At 54.4% G+C, this 14546-nt stretch overlaps 5 protein-coding genes across 5 annotated transcripts; 2 read left to right on the top strand and 3 right to left on the bottom strand.

The window, feature by feature from the left end:
• Positions 1 to 123: 123 nt before the first annotated feature.
• On the bottom strand, positions 124 to 1242 carry CC1G_15147 (hypothetical protein; the record flags this gene model as incomplete). Its single annotated transcript, XM_002910462.1, has 3 exons — positions 124 to 546; positions 886 to 1006; positions 1154 to 1242. 3 exons carry the CDS (start codon positions 1240 to 1242, stop codon positions 124 to 126), a joined length of 633 nt encoding a protein of 210 aa, XP_002910508.1.
• Positions 1243 to 1617: 375 nt separating this feature from the next.
• CC1G_02412 (hypothetical protein) lies at positions 1618 to 5864 on the top strand (the record flags this gene model as incomplete). Its single annotated transcript, XM_001832098.2, has 9 exons — positions 1618 to 1878; positions 1932 to 2041; positions 2095 to 2188; positions 2247 to 2435; positions 2492 to 2631; positions 2684 to 2822; positions 2883 to 2949; positions 2998 to 4942; positions 5039 to 5864. The coding sequence occupies 9 exons, from the start codon at positions 1618 to 1620 to the stop codon at positions 5862 to 5864; spliced, it is 3771 nt and encodes a 1256-aa protein (XP_001832150.2).
• Positions 5865 to 6469: 605 nt separating this feature from the next.
• Positions 6470 to 7217, bottom strand: CC1G_15148 (hypothetical protein; the record flags this gene model as incomplete). Its single annotated transcript, XM_002910463.1, has 3 exons — positions 6470 to 6725; positions 6811 to 6944; positions 7005 to 7217. The coding sequence occupies 3 exons, from the start codon at positions 7215 to 7217 to the stop codon at positions 6470 to 6472; spliced, it is 603 nt and encodes a 200-aa protein (XP_002910509.1).
• Positions 7218 to 8820: 1603 nt separating this feature from the next.
• CC1G_02413 (hypothetical protein) lies at positions 8821 to 13574 on the top strand (the record flags this gene model as incomplete). Its single annotated transcript, XM_001832099.1, has 3 exons — positions 8821 to 10288; positions 10371 to 11198; positions 11278 to 13574. The coding sequence occupies 3 exons, from the start codon at positions 8821 to 8823 to the stop codon at positions 13572 to 13574; spliced, it is 4593 nt and encodes a 1530-aa protein (XP_001832151.1).
• A 508-nt stretch (positions 13575 to 14082) lies between these two features.
• Positions 14083 to 14477, bottom strand: CC1G_02414 (hypothetical protein; the record flags this gene model as incomplete). The annotated part of the gene is made up of 4 exons (XM_001832100.2): positions 14083 to 14138; positions 14196 to 14202; positions 14282 to 14295; positions 14357 to 14477. 4 exons carry the CDS (start codon positions 14475 to 14477, stop codon positions 14083 to 14085), a joined length of 198 nt encoding a protein of 65 aa, XP_001832152.2.
• Between the last annotated feature and the right edge of the window lie 69 nt (positions 14478 to 14546).

The raw sequence follows: 14546 nt of genomic DNA on the forward strand, positions 1-14546 counted from the left end.
CTTTGCACCTTCCAAGCACACATCGTCGATCATTCCCATCCCCCCGCGGCCTCCCCGTTGCCTCCCCTGGCATTTGCACGCCATCTCATCTCCGCTGCGTTTATCCCACGATGCATCGTTCTCCTATATCCCTCCACTCGTTTTCCGACCACATTGGCAGTCGTCCGCGGAACCACTTTGCAAGACTTGTGATCCATATTGAGCCGAGGACGTCTCTTGAGCGTTGTAGGCGCAAGTTCGCGGGATGGACCTTTGGACAGTAATATCGAGATGGAGGTCGGGAGAGATGGTAAGAAGGTAGATGGGGATGCAGGCGAGGTGGAAACGAGGTCTCGAATATATCTGAATTGATTCTCGGGGGTCGGTTCGAATGTCTGCATTTCGATTCGTCGTTCCTGTTGGGAGCGAGTGGTGGAACCGGTTCACCTCTTCCACGGCTTCTTCAGTAAGATCGATGCTTTCCCGGGAGAAGGCGGATTGCAACGAGGAGGGGTGGGACGAGGGTGAGGTTGGTGGGTAGGAATAGGGATTCCATCGTCCCCGATGCTAAGGTGGTATGGAATTCAAGGCCCAATCGAGGTGCTGAGCCAGGGGGAAGACGCTGAAGGATGTATTGTACAGTCTGTTGAGGGGAGGTGGTGGGTAGAGCAATCGGACAACGATGGACGGATGAATCGAAGACGGTGCTCGCCTCCTGTCGGGAGATTACAGAGCCTAAACTCAGAAAGCCATGGTGGGAGCCCAGGTGTGGTGGAGAAGGCTAATGACCGGTGCTGACGATGTCGAGGTCGCTGAAGTTTGGGTTTTCTATTGGATGGGTCGGGTGTTTTGCTGCGTCTGGTTAATGTAACAGGTCCGGTTCGCTAGATTCTTTGTCGACCTGACCGGATTGAACACGGCCAGGCCGTTCGACATGGCGGAAGGGAAACGTGAGACGTGTTCCCACTGCGAGCGACGAGCGTTCCGACGAAATGCTCTCGCGGTTGCGAGGCGTGCCCCTCCAGAACTTGATTCAACAAGGACTCGAGGTTTGACTGGAACACAGAAGAGGAGGAAGCGTTACGTCGATGAGATATAGTCGGAAGCTGCACCTAAAGAATTAAATTAAAGAGGCTCCAGTGGACGATTGGGTTACGCGGAGGCGTTGACTGACCGGGCACCAGCGTTGGCTGTCGGATCTTTACCAAAAGTATGGCAGTTGAGAACTGGACTGATAGCAAGTTTGGCCTTAAGGGGCTCCATTGCCGGAAGTAGGCCATAGGTGGGCACCGGCACGAACCGAAAATTCCCACCACTGCCCCGAGTCTGTGAGTTGTCTTCCAACTTCCCTTTAAACCACATTCATCGCTTGGTTTTAAACTCTGGATTTTCCTTCAATATCAACAGTTTCTCTACTCCAAAAGACCCAGACTCAGCAGCTTTGAACTCGCCCACGGAAAATAGTTGTCAACTTTGGCATGATGGACATTGGACAGGTATTTTTCCCTATTCTGGTTTGTGGGCGCCATTACACACCAGCGAGAGAAACGAGGGGATAACACAGCCCGCGGGGAATTGGAAGGATAGAAGCCCTTCAAAAGAAGACGACTCTTCCAGATTCCCCATTTCTCCTCCCCAATGTCCTGGTTCAAGCGCAGACGAGGTCCAGTAAGACAAGGATTCAAGGACGGATTGCAAGGGATACGAAATGTATTCGCGGGAAAGAAGCCGCCCACAGATATCGATCCTGTTCGAAGACAGTTCCAACCCACGGGGAACAGCAGGAGGGATATCGCCCAGTTGAAGCTGGCCTACCTGATCCAGGACGATCCGGAACTGAAGAAAGCGACTCTACACATTGTCGATCTTGCCGCCCGGGTTCCTCCAGATAATGACAAGGTGCGTTGTTGTTATCTACAGTAGTTGTGTGCATAAACTCTGACCAATACCAGCTGATGGAGGTTGTGAACCTTTCCGCCCAGCTCCTGCTCCGAATCTCGAACGCCGTGCAATCCGACGTCGACGCACCTGAAGCTGGGCCACTCGTTGCTGTTTTTACTGGGTACGTGCCCTTCTCCAGTTGCAGCATCGCTTGCCATCTCATGTCGTGAATAGCATGTTGGAGGACATCGAGGCTAAATTGGCTTCTGGAATATGTAATTGGGAGGATGTGGAGGCACACCTCTCTCATCAAATCGCGGGATTCGAGGTAATTCTCTTCGGCTAGACACATGAACAGCGATGGCTCATTCGCTGAAACTTGAAAGCGATCCCATGGAACCGTATTGGGGAGCTGTTCATCCCAGCCCAATGCACGGCCCTCAAACTCTTTGACCACGCTGTTGGGCTCAGCTTCGACCATTTTATCGATCCTCAAAGATGTTGCGGAGATCGTACCTGTGGATATCTTGAAAGGGGTCACCGCAACCGCGTATAGTCTGTTGACGGCTGTAGAGGTGAGCGTTCTGACGCGCGGTAGCTCTCTAGCTTCTTGTTGACTTCTTTTGGATAGCAAACACGGTCGAACATCGAGGAGATGCGCCAGATCGCCGGCATCGCAGCCGACTTTGTTGTTTCGCTGACGGTGCTTTGCGCGGATAAGCCGAATCAGTCTTCCGCCCAGTTTAAAAGATGCTTCAAGGAACTCGAAGGGTATGGCCGCTCCATTGATGGGTTCAAGTAAGATTAATCGCCGCTTGCGCAGGAATTTGGTCAATATTGGCGGCCGGTGTATGGAGATGAGCCAGAAGAGTGTCTTGTCACGATTCTTTCATCAGGGGGTCCATCAAGGCGATATCGCTTCATTGAGGATAGAGATGGAGAGTGCAATAAGCAAATTCCAAGTGCGTCGGTCATTCGAATTAGTCTATCTGCCTTTTCTGAAAAAAATCCTCGGGTATCAGACGGAGACCCAAATGCTCCTTCATTTCAATTTGCGCGTTTTCTGCGAGGTGATAAACACCAAGCTAGGTGAGTTCTCGGCGATGAAGGTCCCAGATGTCGACTGACCTTTTGCAGACCAGGATGCCGTTAAGGCCCTTCCCAAATCCGAGTACCACAGCACCCGCCTTGAGAAGTATCTTGCCGCTAGCCGCGACGACGAGCTTGAGGCTATCTTGAAATGGGTTGACGATCTTGATCACCCCGTTTTGTGGATTCATGGCGCTGCAGGACTGGGAAAGTCGACTCTGATGCAGAAGGTTGTCGATGTGCTGCGCCACCAGGGACGCCTGGCATCGTCTGCCTTCTTCGTTAGGAAGAAGAATAGGGACATTGTCACTACCATCCAATCGGTCGCCCAAGAACTCGCCAACCTCCACCCAAGAGCTGTTCCCGCGGTGGCTAATGCTGCTCGTACATGCCATTCGACGCATCACTCCATCCTTGACTACATCCAGGCGTACATCATCGAACCTGTTCGCTTTCTTGGTCTCCCATATCCTCTAGTCCTACCGATGGACGCACTGGATGAATGGGACCACCATGAAACCTTCCTCCGAGAGTTGACACACGTCTCTTCGGCGTCACCGTTCCTTAAATTCCTCTTTTCAAGCCGGTGGTTACACAGCGTCGAGCGAGGGTTGAAGGGCAACATTGTGAAGGAAATGGCGTTGCCACCCGTGACAGAGGACGTCGCACGGCGGTACTTCGAAGCTCGATTCAGCGATGTTCAGGGGGAAGCGAGGATCCTGTTATTCAACTCCATCCCTCAACTGGCCAAACTCGCCAAGGGCCTTCTGGTGTGGGCAGCCACTGTCTGCAACCTGATCCTCAGCGACTCATACACTCGCCCACCCGTGCACACCCTCCTTGAGCGAATCCTCCAGTCTGGATCGGGAGTCGACGAGGATGAACGCCTTGCTACCCTGTACCGCGAAGCACTGCTCTCCATTCTCGGTCCCAAGGCCCGGGATGTGGAGGTTGGCATGCAAATTCTTTCCCATATGGTCGTCCTCCAGGAGCCTGTCGATATCGACACCTTCACAGGACTTGTCGACCTTCCCCAGTATCCTCAAGCCGTCCGCGAGATTCACAAACGACTACGTATCCTGCAGATACGGGGAACATTCGATGCAAACGTCATTGAACCCATGTCAACTCGATTTCACGCGTCATTCCTCGACTTTCTTACCTCCAGCGCCGTCAGCCCCTCGCAATCGGACATGACAACGGTGCCCCTTGCCGTGGATACAGCAGGTGCCCACCTGCGCTCAGCGAAGAGGTGCCTGAGCACCCTTATCTCAATCCCGGCCCACAGTTATCCGCCATCAATGCCGCTGCCCCCCGCATTCTTGTATTCGACGAAATATTGGCCCTTTCACCTTTCTCACGGAACGGATCGCTTCCAACCTCTCCCACCGGAACTTGAAGACCTACTTGGGGGTTTATCCAATGATATAACAGCCTGGTGGGCCAAACGCTTTGTTGCCACAGTATGTGCGGTAGAAGCTGAGGAGATGACAGAGTGGGAAAAACAGTTGGCGGGGGAAAGGCGGTCTGACATTCTCGTCAAGGTTGCCCGACTCGTGGACCAAAAGCACCCCATAGGGGAACCGACCTGGTGGGCGTGGGCGTCTTCCCCCTGGGAGGTGACTGTGAGACTCAATGAATGCCGAGGCAATATTCACTTGTTAATTCAACTTGGGGATTTTTATACTCCTGACTTGAAGGTTCCGGCAAGGTGCGCGACAGCCGCAGTCCATATCTTGAAACATTGCGTGGCCGAGACCGCATCACAAGATGGATCATCATTGCATTCGCTAGCATCCGCGCTGTACTCTTCTTACTCGAACACTGGCAGTGCTTTGGACCTTGACGATGCTATCACGTTCGGGCGTGGCGCTCTGTCTCATCGATCCCATCCCCACCCGGACCGCTCAGATACACTGCACCACCTAGCCGCCTACTTGTCCGAGCGCTTCCAGAAGCGAGATGACCCCGTCGACGACGACGATGCCATCGCGTTCGGGCGGGAAGCGCTCTCTCTGAGACCGCATCCCCATCCAGAGCGCTCCATGGCACTGTAGAACCTCGCTGTCCACTTGGGCGACCGCTTCAGGAAGCAAGGCGACCTCGTTGACATCGACGATGCCATCGCATTCGGACGGGAAGCTCTCTCTCTGCGACCCCACCCCCATCCAAAGCGCTCCGCGATGCTGTACATCCTCGCCATCCACTTGGACGACCGCTTCAGGAAGCAAGGCAACCTGATCGACATCGACGATGCCATCGCATTCGGGCGGGAAGCACTCTCTCTGCGACCCCATCCCCATCCCGGCCGCTCAGAGACACTGCACAACCTCGCCGTCCACTTGTATGAGCGCTTCAAGAAGCAAGGCGACCTCACCGACATTGACAATGCCATCACATTTGGACGGGAAGCTCTCTCTCTGCGACCCCATCCCCATCCAAAGCGCTCCGCGATGCTGTACATCCTCGCCATCCACTTGGACGACCGCTTCAGGAAGCAAGGCAACCTGATCGACATCGACGATGCCATCGCATTCGGACGGGAAGCGCTCTCTCTGCGGCCCCATCCCCATCCAGAGCGGTCAGCGACACTGCACAACCTCGCCATCCACTTGCGCGACCGCTTCAGGAAGCAAGGCAACCTCACCGACATTGATGATGCCATCGCATTCGGACGGGAAGCGCTTTCTCTACTACCCCATCCCCATCCAGATCGCTCAGATACACTGTATAACCTTGTCCTTGCCCTTATGTCGCGATGTCGCATGACAGTTTCTCTTCCTCCCCTGGAAGAGGCAATCTCACTCTGCAACGAAGCTCTATCCACCATCCAGCCTTCGAATCCCTACTATGATGCCTTCTCGCAATGGCTTGCTGAGGCCCAGAAACTTAAATCCCGACATTTCGATGCTTGAAGCCAGTAATGTTCCTTGTAATTATGGTTTCCGCTTGTCCTACATTCGATGCTTTTTTGGGTGACACACTCTATATGCATCCCTGTACACTTGTATTTAGTACTTATCTATGCCGATTTCTCTTTGTCGTTGACAGAGTTCTGACTCGAATGTAACCCACCTGCGAATTACGAGAAGGCACGGGGCTTCCAAGTAGTGACGTTTTGGGAAGTTGAAGTTAGCAAGGAACTTGATTTCCTCGTTCTCTTTCCTATAGAGTGCTGCTAGTTTTATCAAGGATCGTCAATGGAGGAACTTACATGGATTGTCGCGGTCTCGAGTACAATGGGCAGGTCTGCGACTTACCTGCGAGTATTTCCTTTTGCTGAAGTTTGGCTCGACCTATTCGATGATCTCCTGTTGGACACTGACCCAACGACTGCGGACATTACGAGTTACCATTGCTCTATCGAGTACAAGTTGTATATTCGTCTTTCGAGTATACATGGTGGATACATTGGTTCTCTACCATTCCGATGGTCTCCATCCTCCTGCGGCCTCCCGCCGGTCGTCTCTCCTGGTCTTCGCGTTTCGTATCGTCCGAGCTCCCGTTTAACCGCCCAGCATCACTCGTTTTGAGACTTGCCTTGACCCAGGCCCATATCCCACTCCTCCGCCGAACCGCTTCGCTCGGGTTTGACTCGTATTGAACCGAGGATATCTTTGAGACTGTAGAATTGATAGTGATAAACCGGCGACGTTCGTCGGAAGGGACTCTGGCCGTTGGCGCCGAGATGGAGGTCGGAGGTCGGTGAGGAGGTAGATGGGGATGTAGGAAGGGGGCGGCTGTCTCGGTAGTCACATCGCTCCGTCGCTTCAAATCTATGCCAATCATGACAATCTTCCCCAACCCGTCCAGGTCTCCGTACGTTGTCCCTGTTGGGAGCAATTCGTGGAAGGGGCTCACCTCTTCCACGGCTTCTCGTTTGAGATCGATGTTTTCGCGGTCGAAGACGGATTGCAACGAGCAGGAGGGGTGAGACGCGGGCTAAGAGGGCTAGGAAGGAGAGGTAGGAGGTAGGGGATGTACCTTCTCTGGTGCTATGGTGGTGTGGAATCAAAGGCCAGAGGTGTCGAGGGAGGGGACGTTGAAAGATGTACTGTAGAGTCTGGTTGGAAGTGGAGGTGGAGGTTGTGGGCAAAGCGATTGGACATCATTGGACGTAGCAGTTTTATGAATTGAGGACAGTGCTCGTATCCTGTCGGGAGAATGCAGACGCCCACAACTGCGTCCTCCAATCCGTCTCCGAATGCAGGTGTACCGGTTTGGGGATGGCCGGACTCATTGACGAGTCCATGAAGTTTGAGCCGCATACTTTGCCTTCGGGGAGTTGTCGCCCTTGAGTGAATGGCTGTTGGACCTTGCTCCTGTGTTCAGCAGGGGATGGCGATAGACGGCGGGGCGCTGAGCCTTAATCGACCATGGTGGGAGCCCAATTGTGGTTAGATAGTGTACACATTAATGGCCGTTTCTGACGAAGTCGAGATCGTCGTCCATCGTAAGCGTTGAAGTTCGGGCTTTCCATTTGAATTCGCCAGATGGGTCGGGTGTTTTGCTGGGTCTGGTTAATGCAATAGGTCCAGATCCTTTCTGTTAGCTAGATTCTTCATCTACCTGACCTGATTGAACACGGCCAGGCCGTGTGACATGACGGGAAGGGACCCATAAGAGGCGTTCCCGCTGTGAGCGCGTCTCGCGGATGCGTGCCTGTGCTTCCTCCAAACAGCTCCAAGCTAGCATTTTAGCCGATGAAGCTTGGATGAGCTTTTGGTCCCTTTCCAAGTCGTCCACTCAAATGAATTGCCCATAGCGTTAAAACTTGCCATCTCTCTGTGTACAAAGCAGTTTTTGGGCACGCCAAACATCAATTTTGACCTCTGTGTAGGCCGTATAAATGCCTCATTGAACCTTGTCGCCTGCCCACGGTGCCGTTGATCCCATTGATCGCCGAGCTACAATTCGGCGCTCCTATGCTTCTCGGTCCTCTCTCTCTCTGCATCCCACTCCTGTGTAGGCTGAAGGTTCATTCTTTAGTAGTATGCATAACTTTCCTTAGCACCCACCAATCTGGCGACAACGTCTCAGGCCAATTGGTCCATTGGGCGGGGAACGATGATTCTGGCATGATGAAAGGACGACGACGAGGAAGAGTATATCTTCCGAGCATGCTTTCGGAACGTTGGACAGGCCAAGACAACTTGAAGCATTCGATTCGTTGACGACGTCCCATATGTTCAGGCCCTTCCAGCTCAATCGCAGTACGGCCGCGTCCCAGGATTATATAGGCCCAACAAAGCGGCAGGACGCGTTCGTCGCCGTCCATGACGATGTGGGCACCGGCACGAGCAAGGCACAGTGCTGACTCCGGTGAGACAAACAATAAATGTGGCTGACAGCTCTCAGCCCATCAAATGGATGCCGTCGATGCTGACAGTGATGACAATGTTTTAGTCTTCTAACAAACCAACCTCTCCTTTAATCGGCCCCCTCGTCTTTGGTATTCCAGCCCATTCTCCAACCCCACCCCCTCAGGCTGTTTCTATCTGTGAGTTTGCGGGCAACGTGGAAAGGGAAGATTGTGTTGACCGTGTTTAGCAGGTCCGGCGTCGTTCATAGGACAGCAGCCACTAATTTCGCCTGCTGCAACGACGACATACGGAAATTTGGGATAGAGGGGTATAGGAGTGTTTAATCTCCTATATATCAGAGAATTGGCGCTGGTGGGGTCACACAGTAAGTGCTGTTCCCGTCGATCCTCTGTTCGATCCGCTGATACAGGCGGTCCCAAAGCGATATTATAACGCGTCTCAGGGTGCAGCGCGACCCACGCAACTCGCAGTTCCGAATTCCCAAGTTTATTCAAACTCTATTACACAAGGAACTCGCTGCCGACGGTCAGCCGCCCGGACAACGACTATGGCCTACCCACCTATCGCCAATGTTCGAAGCAAGTCCACTTCCGAAGCCTATAATCCACCGACGTACCCCGCTTCAAGAGGCAAGCCTACACGCGCCAAACCCGCAGGGGGCTCGCATTCATTCAGGCCAAATTTACCCAAGGACCCATTCGCAGCACGTCCCTGGATCGTGGACTTTGACGCTCTCCCTCTCAATTCAGCACGCCAACATCAAACTATCCTCGTCATTGGTACCCCTCCTCAAGCCGACTTGCACGCCCTCGTTTATTCCTCGCTCTTAAAGGACTCGTTTCTCCTGATTGCAACGCACGACGTCAAGCCTCTCGATTCCCTTCTGCTGCTCAGCCCTTCGGAATCGACGAAACCCGCGTACGGACCTACAACACGCATTCTTCGGCTCGCCGTTCCCCTTTTCACCACCTCGCAAACGAGTTCGGTTACCTCTCTGCCAGCGACCGGGGGTGCGGGTGCGGGAGGCTCAGATGCACTCCGGCTGATGTCTCTTCTGGCAAGGGCGTCTCAAGTCGTTAATGCACTCGAGGCCTCCAATCCAAGCATCACTTCCACTCCCCCGGGCGGTGTTGTGCCCGCCTCAACGCGCATTCAGCAACTCAGCGAGGACCCCGTAACGGGCGAGTTCGCCGTCGTGGAAGTGCTCGGATCGACCTCGGGAGCGGCCCTGCGTACATTCCCGAATGGCCATGGCGAAATACCGACACCACCACCACCCCCGAATTCGAAGAAGAGCAAACGCCAGACGCTGCATGGTTTGTTTGGGTTTGGCTCGAATTCGTCCTCTCCATCGGCCGATTCGGGCTCGACCTCGCCTGCGTCGCCGACGCCTCACCTATCCAACTCGGCGATCCAGCGAGCCGGGGTGAATGGTTTTGCGAATTTCGCTTCCACTGCGTACCCCAGGCCAGGGGAAGGGGGAGGGGGGACGAGAGCGTTCGACGCGCTCATTAATTACCTCCCCTCGCCTTCGACTATACCTGAGAAGGTTCTGTTGAAACAGGCGATCCTCGTTACGACACTGAGCGCGCCTTACCTCTCCACCAAAGACGACTCCTCTCCCCCTCCTTTGTCGTTGGCTTCCTCGCCTGGTCTCGTCACACCGTCCAAATCCAAGGAGAGAAGACATACGAGTATGCTCGGTATCCCGCTCCGGCGGTTGACTTCGCGGACGTCGAGTTCGGGGCACGAAGGGGATCCTCCTGAGAGTAGTAAGCGGAACACGCTTAGTCGGAGGATCAGCACGAAGGATTTGGGTAGGAAGTTTAGTGGGAAGGTTGGTGGGAATGGTGTGTCGTCCCTTCCTCCGTTGACTTCTCGTGGGGGAGAAGATGATCATGACTGGGAAAAGGTGGATGGACTGCGACGCTACAGAGGCTCAGCGCATTTGATCCACGTTTTACCCGATTCGTCGGTGCTTTGGGGTTCCCAGCCTGGTTCGGCATCTGGTTCAGGTGTGTTTTTCCTTGTCTTATCAATCGCCAATGCTAGTTACGGGCTAAAACTAAAGGGTATGTATGACCCCCCTGTGTTCAGGTTCCAATTTGGCTGCAACCTCGAGTAATACCAATACCCATACGCCGACTTCCAAACCGAAATTGGTGACGAGTATAGAACAGTTTGTGTTGGCGTTTGCGTTCCCGCTGGGTGTGTCGCTGCGGGGGTCGTCCTCTTCCCATGCGGTGGTGGTGAAGGGGGATGGCTCGAGGGATGGAAGGGGTAATACGGTCATACCCTCCAAATCCACCCCGGCTCTACACAAAACGGCGGTGGATGCACCTTTGGATGCTACGCAGAGAGGACGGGGAGGGGCTTTGATGCCTAGCATCCTTGTTCGCGAGACGAGTGCGGGTCCTTATGCTGGTAGTTCCAGAGGTGGTGGTGGAGGAGGAGGAGGTGCAGCGGGGAGCACGGGAGGCGAGAAGCCGATTCCGTATATCGTCAGAGCGGGTGTCATGGGCGGGCAGCTTTCGATCTCGTACTCTTTCTCCAACCCCGATTACCCTACCACCGACAACGATCCACCTGCGGACTTGCAGCACCCGGATACTCAGAACGGTCAGGTGGTGCTCACATTGAGCATCCTCGATTTATTGGTGTTTGGCGCGTTTGATGGGTCGGTGGGGGAGCATGGGGGTGGGAAGGCGTGGTTGGGCGGGGTGGGGGTGAGGGAGGTTGTGGAGGGGTTGGGGAGGGGTGCGAGTATGGGTGGTTTGGGAAACTGCCATCCTGTGGATGTCCGACCCCCGAGCACGAGTGTGGTTATTGATACTGTTTGGATCGGTGCTGTCGATCCGAAGCGGGGGAGTGAGAGGAGCAGGGAGAGGGATAGGGATAGGGAGAAGGATAGGGATAGGTATAGTCGTAAGTCTGGTGTCTTTTTGTGTGTTTTGGTTTCCTGGTTTCCTGACTGATGAATGGTTTTTTTGTGGTTATGCTGTAGCTCCGCCTGTCGTTCCACCTAAAGATGATTTAAGTGGATTGGATAATTGGGCGAGGGTGGGTCAGGGACAGGGACAGGGTTATGGTCGGACGCTTCATTCCCCGGGTAGTATGCCGACGAGCGAATATCCTCATGGAGCTTCGAGAGCTTCCCAGCACCATCGACTTCCTCCTTCTCGAACTTCTGATGAGCAGTATTATGAACCCGCCCCGAGGGCGAGCTCTGACCAGTACCACCACCAATCCCAGCACCCGCACCACCACCACCACCACCACCAGTCCCAGCACCACCACCAACCCCAGCACCAGCACCGATCCCAGCACCAGCACGAGCCAACGTCCAAGACTACTTCAAACAAAGTATCGAGGAAACCGGCACCTACGATCCCAGCGTCCGACTCGCTCATGGCCGCTTGGGAAGCTGTTACTGCTGCTAATAATCACCAGGTGAAGGGTGAGGGGGTGCAGGTGGATGGTGAGGTGGTGGACGATGGGCGATTGGGTGAGCAGAAGATTTGGGATGGTCAGAATGAGCAGAAGGTTGGAGAGGGTCAGGGCGAGCAGAAAGTTAGAGAGGGAAAGGAAAAGACGAAGGATAAAGATGGCAGGGAGCGGAGGGAGAGAGACAAAGAAAAGGAGAGGGAGAGGGAAGCGAGGCGGGAGAGACGGGAGTCTCGGAGGACGCGAGATGGGGAGAAGACGCGCGCGAGTGGGGGTCGTGAACGTTCGGCTAGTCGGAGTCGGCGCAGGTCTGAGGATGAGGCTCGGGATAGGGAGAGGGAGAGGAGGTATGTGGAGGAAGAAGTTCGGGAGCGCGAGAGGGAAAGGAGGCATCGTCGGGCGTCTGAGTCGAGAAATAGGGATCGGTCAAGGGAGAGGGCTGAGAGGCCCAGAGAAGATCTCCATCGTGAGCAAGTACGTGAAAGTGGGAGGGAACGTCGCAGGGAGCGTGAGACGACAGGGTTGTTGACGCCCCCTGTTAGCGGGAGCGAGGTGGAAGTTGACGTTGACGTTGAGCTAGAGGATGGGTTGGATAGTCCTGGTGTTGAAGGGAAGGGGATGGGGCTGGCTCTCATCGGCGAGTCGGGCAAGTCTAGGCGACGCGACCGCGACCGCGATCATCGTGACTACAACCGTTTCGACCAAGACTCCACCCCACGTGAACTTCGGACGGAACGTCATGAACATAGTCGGTCGAGGTCCGGGAGGGAGAAGAGGATTAGTAGTTCTCGACCGCCTAGTCTTGTTAGGCGGGACACGGGGGCGAGTGGGGATCAGGTACAGGATGGGCGGGTCCCACCTAGTGCGAGTTCGGAGTCTGCGGCGAAGGTTGGGAATGAGAGTTTTGATATTGCGGCGTACTATGAGTATGATCGGACGAAATGTGAGAAGCAGAGGAGGGAGCGGAAGGAGAGTGAGAGGGATCGGCGTGGTAGTCGAGAGAGGGAGAAAGACAGGGAGAAGGATAAAGAGAAGGAAAGAGAGAAGAGGAGGAAGGAACGTGAGAAGGAGAGGGAGAAGGATAAGAATAAGGAGAGGGATGGAGAGCGGGAGAGGAGGAAAGAACGCAGTGGAGATCGCGAGCGTGAACGCAGAGACAAACCCGATATTGACTATAACCGTGGAGGAATGGGTCCTCCGCCCTCCTCGCGACATACCCGCGATTCACGCGAAGCCGAGGGAGGGCGAAGATCGAGCAGCCGCCATCGACGAGAGAGCCGGGAGGACCAAGGAGACGACCGTGAGCAGCGCAGGAGGCGACACAAAAGCAGCGCTGGTACACGTCGACAGACTCAGAGTGAAGAGGGGAGGGATATCTATTATGTGACATATAATGGGGAGATGAAGGAGAGTAGGTCGGCGGTTCGGTATGACGATGTGCCGGGGTTGGCTGATGTCCTCAGAGAGGATGGGAGATGCTCGATGGCTGGGATCCCGCCTAACTTCGATCCTGAAGCTGCTGCTGCTGCTGCTAGTGCTCCCACGAAGCATCGGACTCGACGATCAACGGAGGATGGAGAGTCGAGGCGCAGACATAAATCCGAGTCTAGCAAAGCACGTCGGTCTGAAGCGATCGAGCTTGTTGAAGGATCTTCGTCCTCCAACCAGCGCCATCGCGAAGATCGGGAGAGGGATCGGGAACAGGACCTCTCGCTGCTGTTGAGACCGGACCAGTCGCGACAGGTGGGGAAGAGGAGCAGTGCGTCGAGGTTGGGGGAGGTGGTGGGCAAGGTGATGTCCATGGCTGGGTCGCCTGAGAGGGTGCAGCGGACGAGGATGCAGCCTGTCATTGGTTGACCAGTCATGGATGGGATTCGCGATGGGAGTGACAGTGGATAACTTGATTTACACGAACCGGAATGGCTCGTTGGACCTCATTTAAGGTAGTGTATGTAATTATTTATTTAGGACACGGAACTATATCCAGTGGACAAGTAGTTATTAGTTTTACGACGAAGATGATTCGTTGGTAATGTAATTGCTCTACTGTACAAACCTACCCTTGTAGCAACTCCGAAAGTGAGGGACGTCGTGAGTGCGAACGTTGTGCTTCAGTGGGCCTTGGCGAGCCTTGTCAGAGGCAGAGTGAACAATGAAAGAATTCAACATTGAAGTTTGGGATGATACATGATCGTACATGCTTAGACTACTACTGACTGATAAGTGTCGAGTGCATTGCTTGTTACACTTTGGGTCGAGCTTCTGATCATGCCATGCACGCCATGTCCGGGGGCAGCTGGACACATCTAATGGTGGGTGTTGGTATCATGGAGGTCGCAGAAGGGTGATGTGGCTGGAACAGTACTTACACGCCGCCGATGCCTGGGCGAAGTGGGCCGCAGCACGTGTATCCACTGGGGCCTAGTAGCAAGAGCATCAGCCAAAATGAACCGATCTTCAAACGAGGGGCCAACTTACAGACATCCTGAGGATTCGAAAGATTGGATAGACAAGGGCGATGCTAAGTGAATGGACTCGATGCAAAGACTCTAAAATGGGATTACCTTTCCGTTCGCGCCTGCAAAGGAACGCGTGAATTTGGGGACGAGGTTAGAGATGGATGAATCTTGTAGACTTACACCGTAGAACGTCGCTGCTTACATCGCCGATGGCGGCGCCGGAGGCGCCTGTGATGTGGACGGCGAAGAGATAGAGCGAGTAGAAGGTGGCAGCGTTGAACAAGAGGCTTTGGATCCGCATTGTGCTCGGTGGTGTGGAGGGAGAGCTGTGGGCAACGAGAGGACTCGCCCAGCTATTTATTGCACAACT

The sequence above is a fragment of the Coprinopsis cinerea genome, assembly GCF_000182895.1.
Source record: "Coprinopsis cinerea okayama7#130 chromosome 9 map unlocalized cont3.9, whole genome shotgun sequence".
Lineage (NCBI taxonomy): Eukaryota > Fungi > Basidiomycota > Agaricomycetes > Agaricales > Psathyrellaceae > Coprinopsis > Coprinopsis cinerea.